Here is a 26680-nt window from a genome sequence, read left to right on the forward strand (position 1 = left end):
ACACGGCAGCCTGAATGTTTTATGTACTAACCGGTCCACAGGGGACACGGCAGCCTGAATGTTTTATATACTAACCGGTCCACAGGGGACACGGCTGCCTGAATGTTTTATGTACTAACCGGTCCACAGGGGACATGGCTGCCTGAATGTTTTATGTACTAACCGGTCCACAGGGGACATGGCTGCCTGAATGTTTTATGTACTAACCTGTCCACAGCAGCCTGAATGTTTTATATACTAACCGGTCCACAGGGGACATGGCTGCCTGAATGTTTTATGTACTAACCTGTCCACAGCAGCCTGAATGTTTTATGTACTAACCGGTCCACAGGGGACACGGCTGCATACATTTCCTTTGGGCAGAAAGATGAAACTACTCAACATCGCCATCTGCTGGCTGACTTCACAGTAACTCTGAAACAAAGGGGTTATAAATATAGCAAAGTAGAGACTTTACCACAAGGCTTCACATTGTAAAACTGCAGCATTGTAATGATGGTTGTAATCATGATCACTCAGTGCTCATCATTTCCTTTCTAGGTGTAGCGCAACTAAAAATACCTTGCATGTGTGCTCTAGCCAACAGCTCTCAGGTACAGTGCTGGTTTCGTCTACATGACATTATGTCAAACGGCAGCCAAGCATCGAATATCACGTCAACAGAATAAGACCCTCGATATTTATTGAAAGGAGCATCAAGCTCATCACCGTGCAATTTCACGACCCTGTGAAGTTCATAACTTATTTCATCTGTAGCCTAGTAAACGGCATGATTTCCTAACGAGTCTTAGTCACGCGATTACAGAAGTGGTCTTCTCACTAAGTTAACTTTAATATTGACGGCTATTAAATCAATATTTGCTCATAAAAGCGTTTACGCCGACATTTCCTGCATAATACATTTTACAGACATAAATATCCCACCTTGTCTTCCATATTTTGATCTGTAATAACATAAAACAGTTGAATGGAAACCTGGTTTATGCTTCAAAAAAAGAAACACAAGTTACATGATTTGTCAAGTGTTTACATAGTGGCGTAGCCAGTCCACAAGTGTTTACATAGTGGCGTAGCCAGTCCACAAGTGTTTACATAGTGGCGTAGCCAGTCCACAAGTGTTTACATAGTGGCGTAGCCAGTCCACAAGTGTTTACATAGTGGCGTAGCCAGTCCACAAGTGTTTACATAGTGGCGTAGCCAGTCCACAAGTGTTTACATAGTGGCGTAGCCAGTCCACAAGGAGGCGCAGCGACTCTATTCTTTGGGGAGAACACTGATGTGTAGCACCAAGAAAACACAACATTTAACACTGAGATTCCCATCCCAAATGGTACCCTCTTCCCCATGTAGTGTTCTACTTTTGAACAGGACCCATAGAGAGCAGGTTGCCATTTGGGACAAACCCTAAATTCACACTTCCATTATTGTAAAACCAAATGCCTGACAATAACACCATCCAAATGACAGATACTAATGCCATGAATGTGCTGTACTGTAATAGGATGTCATCGCCGACGGCAACCCTGAGGAAAGTTAGTAAGGTGCTGTGCATGTAACAAACACAAAACACCACTCCTATGAAAGCTACATAAAAGCACCATTTAATTGAAAACCCAAACTCTTTGGTTACAGCCCAATAATCTCTCCTCCTGAAGTGTTCACTACTCCCCACAAACTTAAAAGCATTGGATTAGTGTAGGCATCGATCAGAGGGAGTTTCCAAATACCGGACATCTTCATTTAAATCCATGATGGGAAGTCAACAAGTGCACACTTCAGGAGAAAGTGTTTCCACTAGATAGCACAACCACAAAGTCAAAATTGGCTATATCATATCTATATATTTTTTATATATATATTTATTTATTTTTTTGGGGGGGGGGGGATTTTTGGTCATAATTTAAGATTAGGCATAAGGTTAGCAGTGTGGTTAAGGTTTAAATGACATTTTAAATTGTGGAGAGAGGCAGGGTTTGTGGCTTTGTGGCTGTGGTAACTAGTGACGACCAGAAAGCGGAGATTATTAGGATGCTCCCTCAGGCTTAGAGAGGTAGTATATCTGAAACCATAGTAATACTTCATAATACTCTGCATCACAAACAGCTCCGTCTTAGTGAGGTTTTTCCCCCCTCACTTCTTTCTGCTGTGACGTCTTCCTTACTATCAAAGTCCATTTCAAAACAACCAATCGGAACAAAAAGGAGATGGAGAATCGTCTGTCAAATTTCTACTATGATTAACGTTCTGCTACACCACCACCTTCCTCCTCTTCCTCTTCCTCCCTTTGGAGTATCCTCGTCCGAACCAGCCTCCTTGTACTGCTGTTCCTCCACCCTGTCCCAGGGAGTCTGGTGAGCAGTCCTCCCCGCCAGCGGGCGGAGCTATGAGTTTACGAGTGTAACTGTCCTCCTCTTCTGGTCTCAGCGGCGTGGCCAAGCTGAGTACAGGGTCCTCTGTCCTGATGAAGGAAGGGCAGTTAGGAATGAGTCAGTCAGGGTGATCCAGGTGGGGTGTATTCATTAGTGCACACCATAGCATTCAACTCTGTAACACAGGCTTTATTGGTTCAAGTCAGTGGTTTCCAATCTTGGTCCTGGGGACCCAAAGCGGTGCAATTTAAAAAATGATAGTCCTCGCACTAACGCACCCGATTCAACACCATAACATTCCACTGATCACGACTTGCCTAGTTAAATAATGGTTACATTTTTTAAAAATAACTATTTGCAACGGAAAACTTTTAGCAACAAGTTGAGGTATGTCCCTCCCCGTTCCAACCAGTTTGCTTCCTAGTGAAGACAGCCGAGAGGTGTGTGTGTGCGTTTTGAGACAGGTCTTACTGGTTGTAGGCAGGGATCTGAATGTTCAGCTCCTCCATAAGGAGACGCATCACGTCGTCACATTTCCCATGGATCTTCAGCGTGGCCAGGTCGTCTTTAGGTGTCCACTAAAACAAGACAGAGGTCATCATCAAATCAGCCACCCCATTCCCTTTATAGTGCACTACTTGTGACCAGGGCCCTTTATAGTGCACTACTTGTGACCAGGGCCCTTTATAGTGCACTACTTGTGACCAGGGCCCATCTCTGTGGGAGAACTAAGTGAAACTTCATTGAATGATCAAGATTCAACTCAAACACAAAGGCTTTATTGGTTCAAGTCAGTGTTTCCCAATCCTGGTCCCGGGGGCCCAAAGAGGTACAATTAAAAACAGCATCGTCCAGCACTAATCATCAATATGTTAATGCTGGGGCAATGCCAGGGACCAGGATTAGGAGACGCTGGATCATGGTAAGTAGTAGCAAGATGACCTGTAGATTGACGATATAGAGTTTGGGTCTCCTGATAGCAGGTCTATTCATGCTCCATAGACAGCCATACTTCTTCAGCACCTGGTAACGAGATGGAAAGATCAGTCTAACCACACTGATGACACACAAACGGAGTAGGAGGAGCCAGTCAAGGTTCTACAACTAAAAAAAACACTAAATTCTATTCAATATTCACAGAAGTCCTATTTCATTTTGCATTCAATTTCATTGTCCTGTGAGGTGGGAGCACTCTGTTTTAGTCTATTCATCCTGATAGTCATTACCTTCAGGCTTTATTGATGCTGTGTGTTGGTACATGTGGTCCTTACCTTCAGGCTTTATTGATGCTGTGTGTTAGTACATGTTGTCCTTACCTTCAGACTGGAGCCCAGACAGAGGATAACGTCAGCCCTCTCAGCAGCGTTCGATGCCCCCCTCCAGTTGAGAGGCTGCTCCAGGGTGCCCCTCTCCCCGAAATGTACGATGGTGTCCCTGAGCTCGCCCCCGCAGTGGGCGCACCGCCGCCCCGTCCCGTGCCTGTGCCTCGCGGTGCGCTCCGTCACGTCAAAGAGTCGCACAAACTCCCTCACCGGGGAACAGGAAGTACACACCTGTAAAACAGGAAATGTTAGAATAATACAGTGAGTTCTTTAGGTGGAACATACTGTATGTAGTATATACTGTATGGACTGTATGTAGTATATACTGTATGTAGTATATAGTATATACTGTACGTAGTATATACTGTATGGACTGTATGTAGTATATACTGTATGTAGTATATAGTATATACTGTACGTAGTATATACTGTATGGACTGTATGTAGTATACTGTACGTAGTATATACTGTATGTAGTATGTAGTATATACTGTATGTAGTATATACTGTACGTAGTATATACTGTACGTAGTATGTAGTATACACTGTATGTAGTATACACTGTATGTAGTATACACTGTATGTAGTATACTGTATATACTGTATGTAGTATACTGTATATACTGTATGTAGTATACTGTATATACTGTATGTAGTGAGAGAGTGTGTCCTACCTCGATGAACATGTTGCCGTGCAGCTCAGAGAGGGTGTGTCTGGGAAGACCGCTACGCAGGTGGAGCCCATCACAGTTCTGCGACACTACGTGCTGCACCTGCACACACACACACGAATGCCAAACACACGTTGGAAATCATCAGACAGACACCTCAAAACCTTTCAATTATCGGACGAAGCTACAAGCACAAGGTCCATGACGACACACAACCAGCTCACTGACCATGTTCTCCTCATGCAGCATCCTGATACACATGTGTGTAAGAGTAGGTTCTGCTTCACTCAGGTCTGACGAGCTGTTGAGAGAGAGATGACTTAATTACATGCAGTATGACAAAGTTGCCCTCTTGTTGACTTAATTACATGCAGTATGACGAAGATGCCATCTTGTTGACTTAATTACATGCAGTATGACAAAGTTGCCCTCTTGACTTAATTACATGCAGTATGACGAAGTTGCCCTCTTGACTTAATTACATGCAGTATGACAAAGTTGCCCTCTTGTTGACATAATTACATGCAGTATGATGAAGATGCCATCTTGTTGACCTAATTACATGCAGTATGACGAAGATACCATCTTGTTGACTTAATTACATGCAGTATGACAAAGATGCCATCTTGTTGACTCCAGCCTGTCTCACCTGACAGCTCTGCCCTTCTGTAGCTGTGTCCAAACCCCATTTGGTCCCCTGTAGTCTGGGATGGACGCTGCCTGCAAAACATGACACAGAAACATGTCACTCTTGTCATGATGGGTGACGGGTAGCCTAGCCGATTGGGCCAGTAACCGGAAAGGTCGCTGGTTCGAAACTCCGAGCAGACTAGGTGAAAAATCTGCCAATGTGCCATTGAGCAAGGCCCTTAACCCTAATAACTCGTGTAAGTTGAATAAGGTGTGCTACCTCTGGAAAAGTTCAAGAACGGCCGGGGGTCCCCGAGGAGAGATTTGAAAAAGGCTATATGAGTGCACACCGTAGAAAACGCTTCGCAATGAAAACAAGCATTTCATTTTGGTTCAGGTTAGTCCCTCCCCGTTTTAGCCATCCGGTTCCTGTGAATACACCCCAGAACAAAGTTATACCCTGACCCCAGATCTGTTTGTGCTCTTGCCAACTCCACTGCTGTCAAATATTTGGTTGGCATGACAATGAGTTGACATGATAGCATAAATAAACTGGCACTTAGACCAGTGGAGCGCAGCCATAGTGTGAAATACAGAGCCCCAGTATTTACCGTACTGATCCCGGCTCCAGTGTAGATAACCAGGTGTTGAGCCTGTCTGACTGCCTCAGCCAACTGTCCCACTTTACACCTCAGGTCCTCGGTATCATCAAATACCTACAACAGCACAAAGACAGAGAGACATATCAAGCATGAGACAAGGAGAGAGTGCGCCACTTAGACCATGTTATTGGTAGCCTGGGTGCCAGTCTGTTTGTGCCAACTTCCAATGGAATTGCCATGCCATGTTTGAAGTGACAAGCAGTTGGGAAGATCGCCCCAACAGATCTGGAACCAGGCTGTGTTATTGGGCAGTTCTAAAGATGCGTCAACCAGACCTCTTCTTGCTTCCTCTTTAGAATGTTCCTGCGGACCTGCCGCGAACACAGCTCCTGTACAGTGTCCTGGTGCAGAAGTAGATCCGCAGACTCCTCCTGTGTCCGCTCACTCTCCTGCTTCTTCAGGATCTTAGCTACCTGGAAAGGATGCGACGATAGATAATTACAATGTACAAACTGTAAGAGTGCTGATCTAGGATCAGGTGCCCCCTGTCCATGTGATCTAATAGGGAAAACTGATCCTAAATCAGTACTCCTACTCGGATAAGCTTTATATGAGCCCTGAACATTTCGGTAGTCATTGCCAGGTGATTATTTTACATTGAGAATGACGCAAAGGAATGCAATAGTTACTAACTTTGGAATACATGAATGGGCAATATCTACTCTTGACAATGTCACTCGGTACGAACAATGTCAGAGTTTTATCCAAAGTTCTCAACATTGTTAAACGTTGCAATGCATTGCAATAAGTGTTATTTTGCAAGCCGCCGGTGTAGCTTTCTAGCCGGCTAGCATAACATCTAGCTAGCTTGTAAACAGTGGACTACACAAATCTCCAGTCTCTCCTCTCTGACCAGTTTGAAACTCTTCCGCTGGGTTTCCCTTTGCAGTATTTCAGCCTTCTCTTTAGCTTTTCTCTCATCCCGAGAAGACGCGCCTGTGTCTGGTTCCCCTTCCATTCTCACAGACGTGGAATCACACTGACAGACAAACCAACGACAGCTATGGACGGATGTCGTCGAATAGGCCAAATGTAGCTTTCGAAAAAAAACTGCGCCCACTGGCGTTCTCACAATATAAACGTTTACTAGAACTCAGAAATTAATTTTAAAACTATACCGAACAAAAATGTAAATGCAACATGTAAAGTGTTGGTCTCATGAGCTGAGATAAAAGAGCCTAGACATGTTACACACGCACAAAAAGCTTATTTCGCTCAAATTTTGTGCACAAATTTGTTTACATCCCTGTTAGTGAGCATTTCTCCTCTGCCAAGATAATACATCTCTCTACCTGTCAGGTGTGGCACATCAAGAAGCTGATTAAAGAGCATGATCATTACACAGGTGCACCTTCTGCTGGGGACAATAGAAGGACACTCTAAAGTGTGCAGTTTTGTCACACAAGACCACAGATGTCTCAAGTTTCAAAGGAGCGTGCAATTGGCATGTGACTGCAGGGATGTCCACCAGAGCTGTTGCCAGAAAATGGAATGTTAATTTCTCTACCATAAGCCACCTCACATCATTTAAGATAATTTGGCAGTACATCCAACTGGCCTCCCAACCGTAGAGCACGTGTAATCACACCAGCCCAGGTCCTCCACATCCGGCTTCTTCACCTGGGGGATCGTCTGAGATCAACCACCAGGACAGCTGATGAAACTGAGTATTTGTTTGTATTAAAGCCCTTTAGTGTGGAGAAAAAACGAATTCTGATTGGCTCCCAATTGGGAGGGCCTATGCCCTCCAGGCCCACCCATGGCTGTGCCCCTGCCCAGTCATGTGAAATCCATAGATTAAGACCCCATGAATTAATTTCAATTGACTGATTTCCTTATATGAACTCTTAACTCAGTAATATCGTTAATTGTTGAATGTTGTGTTTATATTTTTGTTCAGTTTTCATTAAACCAACCTGACAAGTACATTTTTTATTAAAAAAAAACTTTATTAAAAAACACTTCTAAATAATTTAGAACAAAAACAGTAGGAAAGATGAACACTCAGAACAGACCTTCAAATATAGACTTGGGTTTTCTAGGCTTTGGTTGCATTGCCATCCCAATACCGTATACCACAAATTGGTATAGGAAATATAAAGAGTATAACATGTGTAAAACTAACATATTACAAACAGTGTGTCCCAAAAACAAGTCCTGAGGTCTTGTGGTAAGAATAGATTGTCACATACAGTATGTAGTAGCTAAGATGCATTTGAATGCAGTGAATGCACCCTTTGAGGGTTGGGTCGAAAAGACCCACGCATCCGCTTCACGATGTTCCCCTCTGCCCCAGCCAGAGGGCCCTTCTGACCAGCTACAACCCCAGCTCCAGTCCCCTCTGCCCCAGCCAGAGGGCCCTTCTGACCAGCTACAACCCCAGCTCCAGTCCCCCTCTGCCTCTCTGCCCCAGCCAGAGGGCCCTTCTGGCCAGCTACAACCCCAGCTCCAGTCCCCCTCTGCCCCTCTGCCGCTTTCCTCCTGATGGGAGAAGAGAGGGGAACAATAGGTTGATTAGTGAGACAGTAGGACTCTTTTACTAGTATCATAATATCACTATGGTGGGCAGTAGTCACTGCCTGGGCTGTATTAGCTTGGGTAGAAGTATGGCTCTTCTATAACCAAACATGTTATTAACACAACCCTAACCTTGTGCTGATAACCCTGAACATACAAGTCATACACTTTCTGTTTTGCTCTGACAATGTCTGTTTTATATACAATAACTTAACTATCTGGTCTAGTGACACATTTTCTATTACAGGACTCACATCATGACTCCTCTCTTCCTCTCCAGGGCTTTCTGTGTAGCAGCTGACAGAGAAGTCTTCCCCCTGGTCGACCCCGTTTCCCCAGTCTGTGGACCCAAACACACACACACACACAGTTTGATACACAAACACTCCTTAAATTTGTGTATGCTGATGTATATTTGTTCTACATTCAATCCTAATCTTTCTATCCAGACCCCCAAAGCATCTCATGTTGGAGGCTTTATTGTGCACTAGGAAGTCACTAATTGTGTCCCAAAATATCTCAAATGTCATCATGATACCTAAATGCTATTTGTCGGGTTTAGAGGGCGATTGTAGTGTTAACGTAGAGATAGTTGGGGATTGTGGCTGTGAGGCCCTTTGTCTACTTCCCCAGCCTGATGAGGTCATGTCTCTGTGTGCAGTTTGAAAGATGTTGCTCACTAATGCTAGAGCAATTTCTAACTAGCGTTAGCATAACGACTGGAAGTCTTTGCTTTATCTTGGCCAGGTCTCAGTTGTAAATGAGAACTGGTTCTCAACTGGCCTACCTGGTTAAATAAATGTGCAACAATTTTTTTTAAATAAAAAAGTCTTGATGAAGGTTTAACTGCCAAAACGCGTTAGCCTGATGGACAAAAATAAAAAATAAAGTAACACTATTACCTTGCGTTTCATCTCTCTGCCCCCCCCCCCGTGGTTACCTTGTGTTTCATCTCTCTGTCCCCCCCCCCCCCCCGTGGTTACCTTGTGTTTCATCTCTCTGTCCCCACCCCCCCCCCGTGGTTACCTTGTGTTTCATCTCTCTTCCCCCCCGTGGTTACCTTGCGTCTCATCTCTCTGCCCCCCCGTGGTTACCTTGTGTTTCATCTCTCTTCCCCCCCGTGGTTACCTTGCGTCTCATCTCTCTGTCCCCCCCCCTGTGGTTACCTTGCGTCTCATCTCTCTGCCCCCCCGTGGTTACCTTGCGTCTCATCTCTCTGCCCCCCCCCTGTGGTTACCTTGCGTCTCATCTCTCTGCCCCCCCGTGGTTACCTTGTGTTTCATCTCTCTTCCCCCCCCGTGGTTACCTTGCGTCTCATCTCTCTGTCCCCCCCCCTGTGGTTACCTTGCGTCTCCCCGTGGTTACCTTGCGTCTCATCTCTCTGCCCCCCCCCCCGTGGTTACCTTGCGTTTCATCTCTCTGCCCCCCCCCCCCCCCCCCCCTGTGGTTACCTTGCGTTTCATCTCTCTGCCCCCCCCCCCCCCGTGGTTACCTTGCGTCTCATCTCTCTGCCCCCCCCCCCCCGGTGGTTACCTTGCGTCTCATCTCTCTGTCCCCCCCCGTGGTTACCTTGCGTTTCATCTCTCTGCCCCCCCGTGGTTACCTTGCGTCTCATCTCTCTGCCCCCCCCCCCCGTGGTTACCTTGCGTCTCATCTCTCTGCCCCCCCCCCGTGGTTACCTTGCGTTTCATCTCTCTCTCTCCCCCCCCCCCCCCCCCCCCCCGTGGTTACCTTGCGTCTCATCTCTCTGCCCCCCCCCCCCCCGTGGTTACCTTGCGTTTCATCTCTCTGCCCCCCCCCCCCCCGTGGTTACCTTGCGTTTCATCTCTCTGCCCCCCCGTGGTTACCTTGCGTCTCATCTCTCTGCCCCCCCCCCCCCCCCCGTGGTTGCCTTGCGGCTCATCTCTCTGCCCCCCCGCCCCCCCCCCGTGGTTACCTTGCATCTCATCTCTCTGCCCCCCCCCCCCCCCCCCCCCCTGTGGTTACCTTGCGTTTCATCTCTCTGCCCCCCCGTGGTTACCTTGCGTCTTCATCTCTCTGTCCCCCCGTGGTTACCTTGCGTCTCATCTCTCTGTCCCCCCCCCCCTGTGGTTACCTTGCGTCTCATCTCTCTCTGCCCCCCCCCCCCCATGGTTACCTTGCGTTTCATCTCTCTGTTCCCCCCCCCCCCCGTGGTTACCTTGCGTTTCATCTCTCTGCCCCCCCGTGGTTACCTTGCGTCTCATCTCTCTGTCCCCCCCCCCCCCCGTGGTTACCTTGCGGCTCATCTCTCTGCCCCCCCCCCCCCCCCCGTGGTTACCTTGCATCTCATCTCTCTGCCCCCCCCCCCCCCCCCTGTGGTTACCTTGCGTTTCATCTCTCTGCCCCCCCGTGGTTACCTTGCGTCTCATCTCTCTGTCCCCCCCCTGTGGTTACCTTGCGTCTCATCTCTCTGCCCCCCCCCCCCCCCCCCCCGTGGTTACCTTGCGTCTCATCTCTCTGCCCCCCCCCCCCCCCCCCGTGGTTACCTTGCGTCTCATCTCTCTGTCCCCCCCCCCCGTGTGGTTACCTTGCGTTTCATCTCTCTGTCCCTGGCCAGCTGTCTGTCCCAGCTGATGATCTGCATCCTGTCTCCTGCTGACAGACAGAAGATGTCCTGGACCTCATAACGCGCCGAGCGGAGCTGAAACAAGACACCACTCCTGAGAATTAGTCTTCTGTGTGTGTAGAGACGGTGTTGTGCGCGCCAGAGTGTGTGTGTGTGTAGAGACGGTGTTGTGTGCGCCAGAGTGTGTGTGTGTGTAGAGACGGTGTTGTGCACGCCAGAGTGTGTGTGTGTAGAGACGGTGTTGTGCACGCCAGTGTGTGTGTGTGTGTAGAGACGGTGTTGTGTGCGCCAGAGTGTGTGTGTGTAGAGACGGTGTTGTGCGCGCCAGAGTGTGTGTGTGTGTAGAGACGGTGTTGTGCACGCCAGAGTGTGTGTGTGTGTGTGTGTAGAGACGGTGTTGTGCACGCCAGTGTGTGTGTGTGTGTAGAGACGGTGTTGTGTGCGCCAGAGTGTGTGTGTGTAGAGACAGTGTTGTGCGCGCCAGTGTGTGTGTTAGTTACCTGCAGTGTGACTCTCTCCTGCAGCACCAGGTCTTGCCTGCTGTCTCTCCCAGGGCTATGGGGCTGGAAGGACTGTAGGAACTGCTGCGTGTCCTGAGGGAGACACACACACACACACACACAAAGTCATGCACAAAATAAATGATTAAACACACATCCGTAAATCACATCTTTGATAAATCCCATGATGGGCTGTGTGTTTCTGAGACTGTGTGTGTGTCACCTTGATGGTACATAGCAGCTGTCCCACTCGCTCTGTGTGTAGGAGCCTCCTGGTTAGGTATCCCTTCACTGCTGCTGCCACCAGGGGACCGTAACACACAGACAGACACCTGGGAGACTGAGGAGGGGAGAGAGGAGGGGGGTGGGTAGTGGAGGGGGAGAGAGGAGGGGGTGGGGGAGAGAGGAGGGGAGGGAAGGGTGTGGGGAGAGAGGAGGGGGGTGGGGAGAGAAGAGGGACAAGACGAGGGGGGTGGGAAGAGAGGAGGGGGGTGGGGAGAGAGGAGGGGGTGGGGAGAGAGGAGGGGGGTGGGGAGAGAGGAGGGGGGTGAGGAGAGAGGAGGGGGGTGAGGAGAGAAGAGGGGGTGGGGAGAGAAGAGGGGGTGGGGAGAGAAGAGGGGGTGGGGAGAGAAGATGGGGTGGGGAGAGAAGAGGGGGTGGGGAGAGGGGAGGGGACGAGACGAGGGGGGTGGGGAGAGACGAGAGGAGAAATACCAATTCTGTCAATGACAACCAATTAATTTCCCACCCAGATTCTCAAGGTCCTTTCAACTGGTGGCCAACTGTAGCTGTAGACACACACACAGACACATACAAACGCACACACCTGCACACACACACACACCCTGACTTGAATCATCCTACAACTAACTGTTGTGCTTCTCACTTGTTGATTATAAACTGAAGATCCAAATATACAAAGTCAGTCAGGTGTGAATTGAATTTACCCGTGAGGGGGAGTCTGGGTCTGAAAGGAGGGATCCTGCTGAGGGGGAGAATAGAGGGATGGAGAGGGGGATGGAAGAGAGGGGGAGGAGGGAGGTTGTGTTGTCCCCTAGACATGCACTGGATGTGGGGCAGGAGGACACAGGGAAGGACAAACTCTGGAGCAGCTGGTAACGTACGGCCAGCATCTAACAGACGGGAGAGAGGAATGAGAGAGAGAGAGAGGCAAGAGAGAGAGGTAAGAGAGAGAGGAAAGAGAGGAAAGAGAGAGAGAAAGAGAGAGAGAGGAATGAGAGAGAGAGAGAAAGAGAGAGAGGAATGAGAGAGAGAGAGGAATGAGAGAGAGAGAGAGAGAGAGAGAGAGAGGACCATTAGCGCTCAGAGCGACTATCTGGCACTTAACCAGCACCCCTCATGAATTAAACTAATGATCGTCTCCTTTTCGGTGTCATATCCCCCCTCTGCCTCCTTCCTTCCATCCCAGCTACCCTACATCCCTGTCTCCCTCAATCTCTCTATCCACGGCCCAGCTACCCTACATCCCTGTCTCCCTCTATCTCTCTATCCATGGCCCAGCTAACCTCCTGTTACAGGCAACACATCCTCAATGATGGAGGGAGGGGAGAAGACAGGTTTAATTATTAAACAGTTTTATGTTAATGATGTTGTTAGAGCTACAGAGACACACACAGACGGAAGGTAACCTGCCCAAATGATTTTCACATCGGTAGCCATGAAGTGCTTAGAAAGGCTGGTCATGGCTCACATCAACAGCATCCTCCCGGACCCCCTAGACCCACTCCAATTCGCATACCACCCCAACAGATCCACAGATGAGGCAATCTCAATCACACTCCACACTGTCCTTTCCCACCGGGACAAAAGGAACACCTAAAGGAACACCTAAAGGAACACCTACGTGAGAATGCTGTTCATTGACTACAGCTCAGCGTTCAACACCATAGTGCCCACGAAGCTCATCACTAAGCTAAGGACCCTGGGACTAAACACCTCCCTCTGCAACTGGATCCTGGACTTCCTGACAGGCCACCCTCAGGTGGTGAGGGTAGGTAGCAGCACATCTGCCACACTGATCCTCAACACGGGGGTCCCCTCATGGGTGTTTGCATTGCCCCCTCCTGCACTCCCTGTTCACCCATAACTGCGTGGCCAGGTACGACTCCAACACCATCATTAAGTTTGCTGACGACAACAGTGGTGGGCCTGATCACCGACAACGATGAGACAGCTTATAGGGAGGAGGTCAGAGACCTGACCATGTGGTGCCAGGACAACAACCTCTCCCTCAATGTGCAAGACAAAGGAGCTGATCGTGGACTACAGGAAAAGGCGAGCTGAACAGGCCCCCATTAACATCAACGGGGCTGTAGTGGAGTGGGTCGAGAGCTTCAAGTTCATTGGTTTCCACATCACCAACCAACTATCATGGTCCAAACACACCAAGACAGTCATGAAGAGGACACGACAAAGCCTATTCCCCCTCCGGAGACTGAAAAGACTTGCCATGGGTCCCCAGATCCTCAAAACGTTCTACAGCTGCACCATCGAGAGCACAACCACTGGTTGCATCACCGCCTGGTATGGCAACTGCTCAGCATCTGAACGTAAGGCATTACAGAGGGTAGTGCGTACGACCCAGTACATTTTGGGGGCCAAGCTTCCTGCCATCCAGGACCTTTATACCAGGCGGTGTCAGAGGAAGGCCCAAAAAATGGTGAAAGACTCCAGTCCCCCAGGTCATAGACTGTTCTCTCTGCTACCTCACGACAAGCAGTACTGGAGAGCAAAGTCTCGATTCAAAAGGCTCCTTAACAGATTCTACCCCCAAGCCACCTGTTTTTACACTGCTGCTACTCACTGCTCTTTATCTATGCAGAGCAGCTTTATCCCACCTATATGTACAGATGACCTTGACTAACCTGCAGCCCCGCACACGCTACCCTCTGTATATAGCCTCGTTATTGTTATGTCATTTTCTTGTGTTTATTTTTTTACTTTAGTTTATTTAGTAAATATTTTCTTAACTCTATTTCTTGAACTGCATTGTTGGTTAAGGGCTTGTCAGTAAGCATTTCACGGTCAGGTCTACTACACCTGGCGTATTCGGGACGTCAAAGTTGAATTGATATACAAGGAATGGATGCAAGCTAACGTGTTGGTTGTCCTTCAGTTTAACACACACACACACACACACACACACACACACACTTCCTCTTAGGGCTCCAATGAAACATTTATAGTAGAATCTCTCCCTGGTCCTTAAAACTGGAGGAGAGTTTCAAGGTCCCTTATAATGGGCATATGTCTGCAGTCTGCACAAGCTGTGTGTGTGAGGATGTAATTAAGCCAAGGAGCTGAAATCCCGGTCTCTCTTTTGAGGAGCATTAAGGTTGATGTAACAGCACAAGCTGGGCCATTTTAAGAATCTGAGAGAATCAGAGAGAGAAACTGAGAGAGAGGGAGAGAAATAAAGGAATTGAGAGAGAGAGAGAGAGAGAGAGAGAGGAAGAGAGAGAGAGAGGGAGGAATTGAGAGAGAATGAGGGAGAGGGAGGAATTGAGAGGGAGGGAGAGGGAGGAATTGATTGAGAGCAGCAAGCAGGGAGGGATACCGGTGCCAGCTGGATGGGTTTATAGGTGACCTTGGTTAGACGTCACAGTTATTGGAGTTGCAAGTGTAGTGGTCATATTGCGGCCCAGCGGTCTCTCTCACCTGCAGTAGTTGTTGCTGCTTCATCAATTGTTTAGAGGTCAGGGTTGGGGTCAATTCCCTTTTAATTCTGGTAAATTCAGGAAGTACACTGAAATTCCAATGACCAATTCTCTTCAAAGCCTTTCAATGAGGTGATGTGGAATTGGAATTTGGTTTACTTTCTGATTTGACTGGAATTGAAATTGTATTGAGCCCAAACCTGTAAGAGGTTGTATTGTGGTTAGTTTTGTAGCTATAGTAGTAATACTGTGGTCATACTGTGGTCATATTGAGGTGATGGACAGGGGTCTCTCTCACCTGCAGTAGTTGTTGCTGCTGTCTCCTCTGCTCCTCCTTCAGGGCTCTGACCTGGCCTGCATGGGTCAGCTGGAGCTGCTTCAGCTGCTGGCTCTCCTGACTGTGTGACCGCACCGCAGCTAGGAGACGGGTAACAGTCAAACAGGAAGGGCTAGCTAGGAGTCCGATGTGCTTTACAGACTCTTATTCAGGCATATTATGGATTGACAAACGTTTGTTCTGCACTTGTTGCCTTTATAATGAATGAATAAACAGCATAAAATGCTTTTTTTGAGTTTGGAGCCACTGAATGTTATATAATGGATTGAGAAAACATTGAATGAAGTTTGAGATGACCATCCATTACTATGTGAATGTTTGTCTCTCTACCTCCGTACCTCAGACAGGAAGACGTCCCAATCTAAACCCACTGTGGACATTGGCTGGCCTTACCTTCAGGAGTACTGGAGTGAGGCCTGTCCATCACCTCTCTTCGTCCTCCTCCCCTGTTCCCCTCTGTCGTGTGCATGACCAGTCTACGTTTGGCCCTTGACGCCCCTCCCTGACCACCACCTCCGTTCTCAGGGGTCAGCTGCTTCCCCGCGGGGTCATGACCTTTCAACGACCCCTCTGACCCTGACCCTCCCTGGAGCCAGAGCCCTGAGGGCGTGTCCACGTCATACGATTGGTTGATGGATTGGAAGTGGGCGGGGTCTTCCGGGTAACTCTTCCACTCCATTGGCTGGTGCTGGTTGTTACTAGCGTCTGAGAGGACGGAGAATGGTGTTTTGTGTGATGCTGGAATCTTGACGACGTCATTCCGAACCTTGATGACTTCCGACGGAACCTTGATGACTTCCGACGGAACCTTGATGACATCATATGGAACCTTCCGGAACACGTCAGAAACTCTCCTCTTCTGAGTGAGGGAGGTGACGAGGCGCGCTGCAAGAGGCTGCTGCTGGCGACCATCTTGTTTTTTGTAACCTGTTGTAACAGTGATCTCCACCTCCTTGACCAATGGAGGTACGCTGTCACACCCCTGGACTCTACAGGGGACCACCGTCATCTTATAAGCTGACCTCTGACCTCCATCCCCTCTTCCTTTCTCACTGTCAGTAAGGTTACTCTCTGCCTGACTCTCAGGTGTATGGTAGTCCATGTATTTATGTGGCGGGTCCATGGTAAGGTTACTATTATTATCAGTCTGGCTGTTGTTGTGTGTCTGGTGGCTCTCTGGTGTCTCTGTTAGTGTGGACTCCAGGTCTGAGATCAGTATTTTGAGGCTGGACAGGTTGAGCTCCAGCTGAGCTATCTGTTCTGCCTGGTCTGAGCTCCTACGCATAGGTGTTGTACCATCCCCAGCCACTAGGGGAGTTGTAGGAGCAGTAAAGCCTTGTGATATACCACCCCCAGCCACTAGGGGTGCTCTATGCAGATGCCTTTGGTCCCAAGCATCATTTTCCTGCCCAGTCACCGACCCCACCTCATTGTCTACATTCAAAGGTGTGTTTACCAGGATCTGCCTCTTGGGGGTGCCACGCCCTCCTCCCCCACTGTCTCCTTTACTCTTACAGCGGATAGGGCTCATACTAAACTGGGGGGTAGGGACGGTCTGGAACCTACTACCCCCCAGAGAGGAAGGCCTCGGCAGGGTAGAGCTCTTCTCCCTGACTAGGTAGAATGATTTCTGGGTTATGGAGGCATCGGCTGAGATAGGATGTGGAAGGTTCTCCATTAGCGTTGACGGTGCTGCTGTGACGTCTGGTGAGAGGTGTAGCTGGATGTCTGGTGAGAGGTGTAGCTGGATGTCTGGTGAGAGGTGTAGCTGGATGTCTTCGACTGCCGAGCTAGCATCAATGTCCACTCCTGGAGGAGATTGGGTGTCTTCTTCTAGACCAACCAAATGTGAAGGGCCATTTCCAGCCTCCAATTCCTTCAATATTCCTTCACGACATCCTTTTTCGAGTCCCATTCTTTCCACAATGCTAGACCTCGCCTTCTCCTCCTCACGTTGAACCCACGCTTCCTTAGGGAATATCTCTAGTGGTGGCGGTCCGGAAAACTGGACTCCCATTCCCAGATGATCCTTTCTCAAATCCCTGTCCCGGGTTTTCCTTCCCTCCGCCACCCCTCTCCCTGACTGGAGGAACTCCTCATTCTCCTTGTCTGAGAAACTCATCTCCTCCTCCATCTTCTGGTGTGTCGAGGCCTCCTGGGTCCTAAAATAAAATAACATTTCAAATCACAACAAACTTTACAGTAAAAACATTCAAATTAAGGAGATAAAAAAACAAACAGACCACAAAAAATTAGATGAAAACCAAAAAAATATGTCTAAAATAACAGTAAAACCACTGACTAAAAGCAAAGCTAAAATATGGGTTTTCAAACCTCTAATATGTCTGCCCCTCTTGCCTGAACACAACAAACAGAAGTCAATAAAGCAGATGAATAAAACAACATCCAACTCTCACCTGGTAGGACAAGTAGAGGCCTTGGCCTGGTTCTTCAGCTGACGCTGGCGTCTCCGGTGCTCCTGGGACTTCTTCAGCAGGGTCTGGAGGCTGAGGCGGTACGGCCCTGCCTCTGGTTCCGGGTCCAAGTCTACATCTCCAGCCTGGCTCTTTGGTTCTGATCCTGGCTGGTTCCTGCCTGGTTTGGGGCGTTCCAAAGCGGCCTGGGATTTCTTTAGAAGAGTCTGGAGGCTGAGCCGGTATGGTCCCTGCGGTCGGTCCAGGTCTAAGTCTGACGCCTGGATCTGGTTCTGATCTGGTTTGCAGAGGTCCGGTGTCGAGGCCTCAGCCTGAGGACATGTCACTACAATCTTGGGTTCAGGAAGGTCTGATAGTGATAATGAGGCTTGATGCTGGGGGAAAGTCACAATATTAGCAGTGCTACACTTCTTTCCTGGGTGACTTGCTCTGCGGTCTTCTACAGGAGGTGTGATATCGCTGCTCTGTAGAGGCCACGTCACCAACGCTTCCTCTAAATAGTCTGGTATGACGTCATTACACCAGGACGACGTCACGCTCGCCTCATCTGCGGGGCGACCGGTTATGAGGTCATCGTCACACGGGGACGACCCCTCCTCCAGATCTTCAGCATCAACGGGAGGATGGCTGATGATATTACATGCCTTGGTTGTGTTTGTATCCGAGGTGCTTTGTAGGAGAACCCCCCCCGTTCCTACTGGTGTCCCCTCCTCAGGCCCTGACAAAATGCTCTCCCCAGCCTCAGTCCGACTCAGGACCCAGGTGGCCTCCGCGTTTTCACACGTCACGTACCCAGAAGACTGGTGGCTGATGTCAGCTAGAGGATCCACCGTTGCTCCTCCTGAACCCAGGTCCTCCTCCAGAACACACTCAGCATTGGTGGTCTTATCCTGGTCATACAAGAGTCTCTCCCTGGTCCGGGTCTCTGTTTGTGGAGCAACCTGGTTGGTGTGTGTGGTTGTCTCTCTAGCTAGAGAAGGTGTCATTGGGTCACAGACCAGCTTATCTAGGAAGGTCTCCCTCACAGTGGTGGTGTTATGGAAAGTTGTAAGGTGATTTGTTGTGAAGGCGCCGTAGGCTGTCGACGTCATGGGAGGACCTCGGACGCCTGCTTTCCCATCATGCATGACGGTTAAGGTTGGTGGGGAGGACGACCCCGGCAAGCTGTCCTTGGTCTCGGTGACATCATCATCCTGCGACGCTAGAACCTGGCGGACATTGCTGTGGTGTAGGTTGGTGGTGTTGGCTGCCGTTAGTCCTGGTTCACCCTGAAAGAACTCCTCCAGTGTTGGTGCTTGCCTCAGCTAGAATACCAGACAGAAAACACATTTAAAAAACATGACCATAACAACAGGAAAGGTGAGAAATGAAAACAATCATAACTTTGTTATGACATAAATACACACTTTTCACCTTATAGGCTTGGCAATACATTAAGTTAGCTGAAGTAGCAGGAGTGTACAATTAAATTATATGGGACCGTTTCCCGATTCCCAAAAATATTTCATTTGAGATTCTCCAATAATGTTAATCAATGTCTGGGAAACCAGCCTTATTTGACTTAAAATTCATGTGGATTTACCTGAACACTGTGTAGAATGTTCTGAACGTAGGACATCCTCGTCTCAGAGGGCCGAGTCTTCCTCCTATCCATGGTCCTCTTGGCTGCCTCTCTGTGTCTCTGCATCTCTTCTCTTTGCACTCCTGTGAGCTGGGAGTGGCAACACAGTCAGACTTTGTCTATGTGCCCCTATTCCCTTTACAGTACACTACTTTTGACCAGGGCCCATAGGACTTATATAGGGAATAGGGTGCCATTTGGGCCTCAAATATTTGTATTGCCATGAGAGGCGTGTCTTAATAATGACAGATATCATAATAATGATAGATATCATTAGTAAGGCCCGAAAAAGAAAGTCATATGCATATACCATATAGTCACAGAAAAGCCCTTGCTAACAACGACTTCAACAGTAGGTTAAAATATAAAGACTATAAATACCTAGCTAGCCTGGGTGCCAGTCGTCTCTGCTCTTTCCAACTCCGTATGGAATTGTCATGCAAAAAGACTGGTTCCCTGGCTAGCATATAACTAGCTCCATCATTCCCCACAGGCAACATACCATGGAACATGTAAGTGGTGATATCCATAGAGTTATACAGCAACACGAAGCCTTACCAATGGAGGAAGGATGGGTGAGCCATGGAAACGGATAGCTGATGATCCTTGGCGAGTACATGGTGATTCCAGTGTCCGGCGTTGGTTCTTGTTGTTGTCGTTGCTATCCTTCCTTTTCAGTGCGTAAAGTCGGCGTTGTATGAACTTTTCATAGTCTTCCATTCTGTAACAAAACGAAATGTTTAGTTAATTAGTTTTTATAGCAATGCATTATTTGATGATCACGAAATAACTATAGTTTTTTTTTTTTACTTGTTGTTAGTTAATCTAGCTAGCTAGCGGCTAACGTTATCTAGAAAGTTCGCTAACGGTCAACTAATCATTCAACAAAATAGCGCCAACTTTATCAAACAACCCAATGTTAAATTAATAGAATGCAAAGTTTACAAACACTCGCCAAAAATATTGCTTAGCGAATGGCTTTAAAACTATTACATTCAACGAATTTCCAAGAGAGATCAATTGTATGTTTACATTTCACCCGCCTCGTCGAGACAACAAACTGACAGTTTGGAGGAAAGTGTCATGGCGTCTACAAATCACGTCATGGATCAACACACCAGGTGGATTTGGATTCAAGATTGAACACAATAATAACTCCAAGTCCGACTTTAAGTACGTCCATAATGTCATGAGTTAACCTATATATTGTGTATATTAGCGATAATTAGTTGTATTATCTTGATATTGCTGTTTTTGAAAGTGCGAGTTGGCAAACATGCGAAATAGCTGAAACCATACCCCGTTTCGTATTTTACAACTCTCCAGGTATTTTGACAGACAACTAATCTTCGGTCAGTTATTTGCTACTGCCACCTACTGACGTTACTGGCTAAAAGGTTGAGTAAACACAATATGGTTCATTTGTACGGACAGTAATAAAACAGTAGAAAAACTACATACCGAGATCTTGGTGTTTATTGGTAGCACGTCCATTGGACCGCTGATAATGATTTGACGAATCAGCTAAATAAATGCTGATCTTAGCAATTATGGTGATGATTCTACACTAAGGTATACGTCCATTGTAATATACATTTTATCTGTATTTGTTTGTTTCTATTCTATGTAAATGTGCTGCATGAAGTATCTGTCCATGTAAGGTCGATGGGTCAACGTATGCTATGCATAATGTTACTCTATTTTTATTTCATCAACGGGAAGTCCATGGGTCTTAAACACATGTCATGTATTAATCATTATTCAAGCGTTTCTCACGTCATTAAGAGGTCACAAATGGTCATGTGAGCAGTGAGAGGAGGATGGAGGGAGAGAAAAATGGAGCCGGGTCAGATACATGTTGTGGATGGATAGTGTTGATAGAACTGGGGCAGACAGAGGATGGTGCCCTATTCATTATAATAGTGTACAACCTTTACCAGAGCCCTATGCATCCTGGCGCCCTATTCTCTATATAGTGTACAACCTTTACCAGAGCCCTATGCATCCTGGCGCCCTATTCTCTATATAGTGTACAACCTTTACCAGAGCCCTATGCATCCTAGCGCCCTATTCTCTATATAGTGTACAACCTTTACCAGAGCCCTATGCATCCTGGCGCCCTATTCTCTATATAGTGTACAACCTTTACCAGAGCCTATGCATCCTAGCGCCCTATTCTCTATATAGTGTACAACCTTTACCAGAGCCCTATGCTTCCTGGCGCCCTATTCTCTATATAGTGCACTACTTAGCACCTAGGAAGGTATCAATCCGTCACAGTGTGGCGATAAACCACGTCTAGATCAGCGACGGAGGCCTCTGCCCTTTTGTACTGATATCTGGGCCAGAAATATGTCCACCGCTGAGAGGTCACTGGAATTAAGTCATCCTCCATCGCCCCACTTTTAACTGGATTCCACTGGAAAGAGAAAATAAGGTGTTGCTTGTGTCCCAAATGGCACCCTATTCCCTATACAGTGCACTGCTTTTGACGAGTAGTGCATTAAAATAAAGGGAATAGGGTGCCATTTGGGATGCCGACTTTGAAGTTGAAATAAAGATGAACGAACCAGAAGAAACACCTTATCGTTAGACATTCAGGCAGACTACAATACTGTAAAATAAAGCAACAGAATAGACTATAAAATGCACCCAGGACTTGAAAAAGTCAACACATTGACTGACTGCAAAGACTTATTTCTTCTTATTATAGCCTGGTCCCAGATCAGTTTGTGCAGACTTGCCAACTCCTATGGTCCCTGTCATGCCTGTCTGCATCATCATATAGTCACATTATAGCCTATAGCCTGGTCCCAGATCAGTTTGTGCAGACTTGCCAACTCCTATGGTCCCTGTCATGCCTGTCTGCTGGCTCATAAAGCCCAAAGTGATTTGGACCCAGTGTTTTGGACCCCTATATAACTATGGAACAATAGGGAAGATACAGTTTGTCCTCTTCAAATTGTGTTTATTGGTCATATTCAAAATAAAGTAAACTGTTTATCAACAAACAATAGAGTATGTACATCAATAAATTAAAGGGTCGATGACAAAACAGTTAATTCCCATGGTTACCAATACATCAGCATTACTTATCTACAAATAGCAAAAAAAGTACAATAATTTAGTTATCAATGAATAAATACTTACAATGAAATGGACTCACTGTCACATTAGGGTGTTTCCCCTTACAAAGTACTGTGACACTGCGATATAATAATGTATTACACCCCATAGAGAACATTTTACAAAACACAGATTTTTTACATTTCCAGGTCATTTGTTACTAATAATTCCCATATTCACAAACTCTACTACTTGTTTTCATAGCTTTTCACTGAACATTGTATACTTTGGAGACACACACAGACTGTGTCCCAAATTACACCTAATTCCCTTTATAGTGCACTACTTTTGACCAGGGCCCTGGTAGTGCACTATGAAGGGCAGAGGGTGTCATTTGGGAGGCATAGACAGAAACACCCCTGAGTCATATAGTCATATGCTCACCAGTTGACCCAACATGTGGTGTGTTATGGGGAGGGGAGGGGGGGGGGGGTTATATAGATAAGCACTTTGTATAAAAGATATTGACCTCAGTCACACTGTACCTGCAGTTTATTAAGCTGACAACAACTTTTAGACCACCAACCACGACATCACTACTCATCAAGCTCTAGCAGTTCTAGCTCCGCCTCCTTCCTTAAGCCCCACCCAGTTTTTGCATATATAGACGTTCACTTGACAACAGTCACCACGACAACATTCATGTGTGCTCGACAACAAATCAACAAAACAATCAAAACTAAACAAACTGAAGTAATATAACTTGGTGGTGGCACTTTTTGCTTTAAGTTATCTAATTAGAGTATATTAAAATGTTTCTCCAAAAACCCTTAACACATTGCTCACAGAATGTTGAAACGTCACAGGACTTGCCACAGTCAAAAGTAGAACAACATCAGAAGTTACGAAAGCAAATGGGAGGAGGGAAGAGATTACGAGGACCAAAAACTCCCTCAGAACAATTTCACAGATCACCAGTCAAACAATATATATTTTTTGCCCATTTAAAAGAGAATCAAAATAGATATTTTTACATTTTTATCACTACATACTGTACATACACCTAAATGCCAGATGTGTGAGTTTCAACGGTAAAGAGATAAGGAAAGGGTTCTTTCTTATCACACCTTTTCAGTCGAGATTTGCAGCACTCTGTACTTTCTCGGTTGATCAAACCATCAGTGCAACCATTCCTGTGGCTTTAACAGTTTCTGTACTTTTAACACCCCCCCCCTTTCCCCCCCTTTCCTCCTCCCCTTTCCTCCTTCCTTTCCCCCCCTTTCCTCCTACCCCCCCTTTCCTCCTCCCCTTTCCTCCTACCCCCCCTTTCCTCCTCCCTTTCCCCCCCTTTCCTCCTACCCCCCCTTTCCTCCTCCCCTTTCCTCCTACCCCCCCTTTCCTCCTCCCTTTCCCCCCCTTTCCTCCTACCCCCCCTTTCCTCCTCCCCTTTCCTCCTACCCCCCCTTTCCTCCTCCCTTTCCCCCCCTTTCCTCCTCGCTTTCCCCCTCTTTCCCCCCCTTTCCTCCTCCCTTTCCCCCCCTTTCCTCCTCCCCTTTCCCCCTCTTTCCTCCTCCCTTTCCCCCCCTTTCCTCCTCACTTTCCCCCTCTTTCCTCCTCGCTTTCCCCCTCTTTCCTCCCCATTTAGTTACTGTGTGTAAAGAGAAAGAGAGCATCCCCATCTACTGCACAGCAGTAACTTCCATTAAAGCCTATGGCAGGGTTTCCCCAACCTATTATGAAGATGAAGCAAAACATATTCAATACTGTCTGGGTTTGATATCTAGTTAACGGCAATATAAGGGTGATTATAAAACCATGTGGAAATCGGTCATTTGTACTCTAGAAGTTGTGGACAATTCAACTAAGTACCCAAATAACAAAATAACCTACGTGGGTAATGGACAGGCAAAAAAATGCTGTAACAAACCTCATGTCTGTGGGAAAAGCCTGCTTTCAGACAGACCAAACCAAACCCAGCCCACAGAATTATACTGACCAGTAGAATGGACATGGACCATCTCAGTACAGGGGAACTTGCATTGTATAATTCTTGAATGACAGGATCTCTATGACCCAACATAAACAGATAGCAGACAACAGTGTTACTTCCCTGGCATTTACAGAATAGGATAAACAAACAAACGAAAACATCGGCAATGCAGTCTGCATTAAACACATCCATAACATATAAATTATATACAGAGCAAATTAAATAATTGTATAAATCACGTCACAAAAATAGAACTTATCCAAAGAGCACGGGTGATGTAATCGTAGGCCCATATCCCAGTCGTTACACCCTTGCAGTAGTTTGGGTATCCTAGGAAACGCTGTATCTTGGTAACGCTGTATCTTGGTAACGCTGTATCTTGGTAACGCTGTATCTCTTTATTCTCCCAGTTTGTCGAACTCATTTGGAATATTCAGGCTTTTATACATTTAGACATTTTATTGAGTTGCTAAATAAACCGTTCCTATTCAGAGAGACGTAATTTATGTAATGCATGTTTATAACACATTAATAACACGTGTATTAAGTATTAATAAACATCAATTAATACAACCACCACTGTTACATAGGGATATGGGCAGAGCATAGGTACCTTCGACTACATCACCCGTTTTAAATTAAAACAGCATCACGTATCCATAACAACAACACAGTGAACAATAATATTGATCATTACCTCGTCACGTACTGTACATGACAACGTCACACCACCACGCGCTAGCCTCACGGTCACCATAACAACCACACGCGCCTAGTCACTAGAAAGACAAAGCTATCAACTTCAATAGTTAAGCCACTTTTGGTACAATTGCAAAAAAGAGGAAATATCAAACCATTTTTACCTTGAATATTTTTTAAAGGTCTTTTATAAATAATGTAAAGATACTCTATGTCATTTATAAAATTCAAGATGTGACCATATGTAGACAAAGAATCCTTTGAAGAATACGTAACATCACTCACACTGATATGGTAAAACTTGTGAGAATTACACCCAACTAACAGATTGAACAGTCCACTGTTTTAAAAACTGAAAATAAAAATGATGAAAATAATGATAATAATGATGAAAATAATTATTTTGACAGTTGAAATATTGGCCATGTCAACAAAATACCTCATAGTCATAGTAACGTCAGTATGTTATTGCCATTCCAAAAAACAAAACAAAATCAAATCTAACAATAAATTAGAAAAACATTCAAATTTACTATATTTCAATTCTATACATTTTTGACTAAAATGTTGATTTTTCAGTTCGTTTTTGAATGGAGTAATTGCCTAGTCACATAAACACGTGTCAGTCAATGTAATCCCGATAGCTAATTCTACAGTATAGTACACAAGTCCCAGACAGACAGGAACAGGACAACACTTGGCGATTAGATGCCTAGACCCCTCTGGCCTGTATGGAGATTGGTAATATGGTGATAATTGGTCAGTGCATAACATTAAGCACAGGTGAACACACCTGTGATAAAACACAACCTCTTTAGGCCTCCCGAGTGGCGTCATTACAGACCAAGGGCGCACAGGTGGCCCATCGTGCTCTAGCGACTCCTTGTGGTGGGCCGGGCGCCTGCAGGCTGACTTCGGTCGGCAGTTGTACTGTGTTTCCTCAGACACATTGGTGCGGCTGGCTTCTGGTTCTTGGCAGGGTCATGTTTCGGAGGACGCATGGCTCTCGACCTTCGCCTCTCCCAAGTCCGTACGGAGTTTCAGCGATGGGACAAGACTGTACCTTCCAATTGGGGAGAAAAAAGGGTGAAAAGTTCCAAAATAACCAAAACCTCTTCCTGAAGACCCTCACTTCTCTGAAAGTATCTTGTCTCTCTTGTGCAATGAGCAGTTACAAAATACAATTCTCTGTCATTTTTATGATAAAATATGAAATAAATTGACGGCTCTGCAAGCTGTTTCTGCAAAACAAGGAAGTGCCTGTGACTACGGAAGCCCGTTGGGTAACAAATAGTTGTTTTCAGAGAAAACACAGCCAAATAGGATGATACCAAAACGAAAGTCGGCCACGGATGAAGTTCACAGTATTCCATGACACAACACACGCATAACTACATTACATACAAATTACAACTTTGGACCTCGTGTACAACAGTTACAAAATAACAGTAGAAACACGGTAATTACTATCCAGGGTGTGATATTTTCTCAAAGGGGGGCCACCTCACCTGATTAAATTCTGTCCTGTGCTCAATGACGATGCACTGACCAATGGTTTCATTTTTAAATAGTCCTAATTAGCTTCATCTCCTCCTCT

The 26680-nt window shown here is 46.5% G+C and overlaps 3 protein-coding genes across 14 annotated transcripts in view; all 3 read right to left on the bottom strand.

Moving 5' to 3' along the window:
- Positions 1–963: 963 nt before the first annotated feature.
- Positions 964–6674, bottom strand: sirt7 (sirtuin 7). Of its 3 annotated transcripts, none has more exons than XM_090195352.1 (10): positions 6508–6674; positions 5930–6067; positions 5604–5708; positions 5012–5082; positions 4591–4663; positions 4366–4464; positions 3686–3922; positions 3312–3392; positions 2841–2947; positions 964–2458 (listed from the first exon to the last, which is right to left on the bottom strand). In XM_090195352.1, the coding sequence occupies exons 1-10, from the start codon at positions 6610–6612 to the stop codon at positions 2248–2250; spliced, it is 1227 nt and encodes a 408-aa protein (XP_090051478.1). In that variant the 5' UTR covers positions 6613–6674; the 3' UTR covers positions 964–2247. The 3 variants fall into 3 exon arrangements, with proteins under 3 accessions (XP_090051478.1, XP_090051479.1, XP_090051480.1); XM_090195353.1 differs by having other exon boundaries at positions 6288–6653; XM_090195354.1 differs by lacking the exons at positions 5604–5708; positions 5930–6067; positions 6508–6674 and adding an exon at positions 5273–5421.
- Positions 6675–7582: 908 nt separating this feature from the next.
- On the bottom strand, positions 7583–20448 carry cp110 (centriolar coiled-coil protein 110). 9 transcript variants are annotated; one of them, XM_036947972.2, is made up of 12 exons: positions 20361–20448; positions 19887–20049; positions 19290–19418; positions 17690–19011; positions 15666–17434; positions 15234–15352; positions 12206–12391; positions 11482–11598; positions 11259–11351; positions 10720–10833; positions 8426–8511; positions 7583–8135 (listed from the first exon to the last, which is right to left on the bottom strand). In XM_036947972.2, the coding sequence occupies exons 1-12, from the start codon at positions 20411–20413 to the stop codon at positions 7859–7861; spliced, it is 4428 nt and encodes a 1475-aa protein (XP_036803867.2). In that variant the 5' UTR covers positions 20414–20448; the 3' UTR covers positions 7583–7858. The 9 variants fall into 9 exon arrangements, with proteins under 9 accessions (XP_036803867.2, XP_036803870.2, XP_036803869.2 ...); XM_036947975.2 differs by having other exon boundaries at positions 20322–20422; XM_036947974.2 differs by having other exon boundaries at positions 20284–20403.
- Positions 20449–24167: 3719 nt separating this feature from the next.
- The window catches only part of mafgb (MAF bZIP transcription factor Gb), a 34245-nt gene continuing 31732 nt past the window's right edge, over positions 24168–26680 (bottom strand). The window contains exon 3 of one of the 2 annotated variants that reach the window (XM_090195356.1): positions 24168–26680. This exon is cut by the window's right edge and continues 521 nt beyond it. The gene's annotated coding sequence lies outside the window, so the exon portion shown is untranslated. The other variant, XM_036948148.2, reaches the window with a different exon arrangement.

The sequence above is a fragment of the Oncorhynchus mykiss genome, chromosome 13, assembly GCF_057628025.1.
Source record: "Oncorhynchus mykiss isolate SJ-2025 chromosome 13, ASM5762802v1, whole genome shotgun sequence".
NCBI lineage: Eukaryota > Metazoa > Chordata > Actinopteri > Salmoniformes > Salmonidae > Oncorhynchus > Oncorhynchus mykiss.

Excerpts from the sequence above, each read along its gene's own strand:
- sirt7 (XM_090195352.1), bottom strand. The coding sequence starts at position 6,612 with ATGGAAGGGGAACCAGACACAGGCGCGTCTTCTCGGGATGAGAGAAAA. Across the intron at positions 6,068-6,507 it reads AGCGGAAGAGTTTCAAACTG|GTAGCTAAGATCCTGAAGAA; the intron begins GTCAGAGAGGAG and ends CATCCTTTCCAG. Across the intron at positions 3,923-4,365 it reads ACGGCAACATGTTCATCGAG|GTGTGTACTTCCTGTTCCCC; the intron begins GTAGGACACACT and ends CCTGTTTTACAG.
- cp110 (XM_036947972.2), bottom strand. The coding sequence starts at position 20,413 with ATGACACTTTCCTCCAAACTGTCAGTTTGTTGTCTCGACGAGGCGGGT. Across the intron at positions 19,419-19,886 it reads CACCCATCCTTCCTCCATTG|CTCACAGGAGTGCAAAGAGA; the intron begins GTAAGGCTTCGT and ends TGCCACTCCCAG. Across the intron at positions 15,353-15,665 it reads TCACTCCAGTACTCCTGAAG|CTGCGGTGCGGTCACACAGT; the intron begins GTAAGGCCAGCC and ends CCCGTCTCCTAG.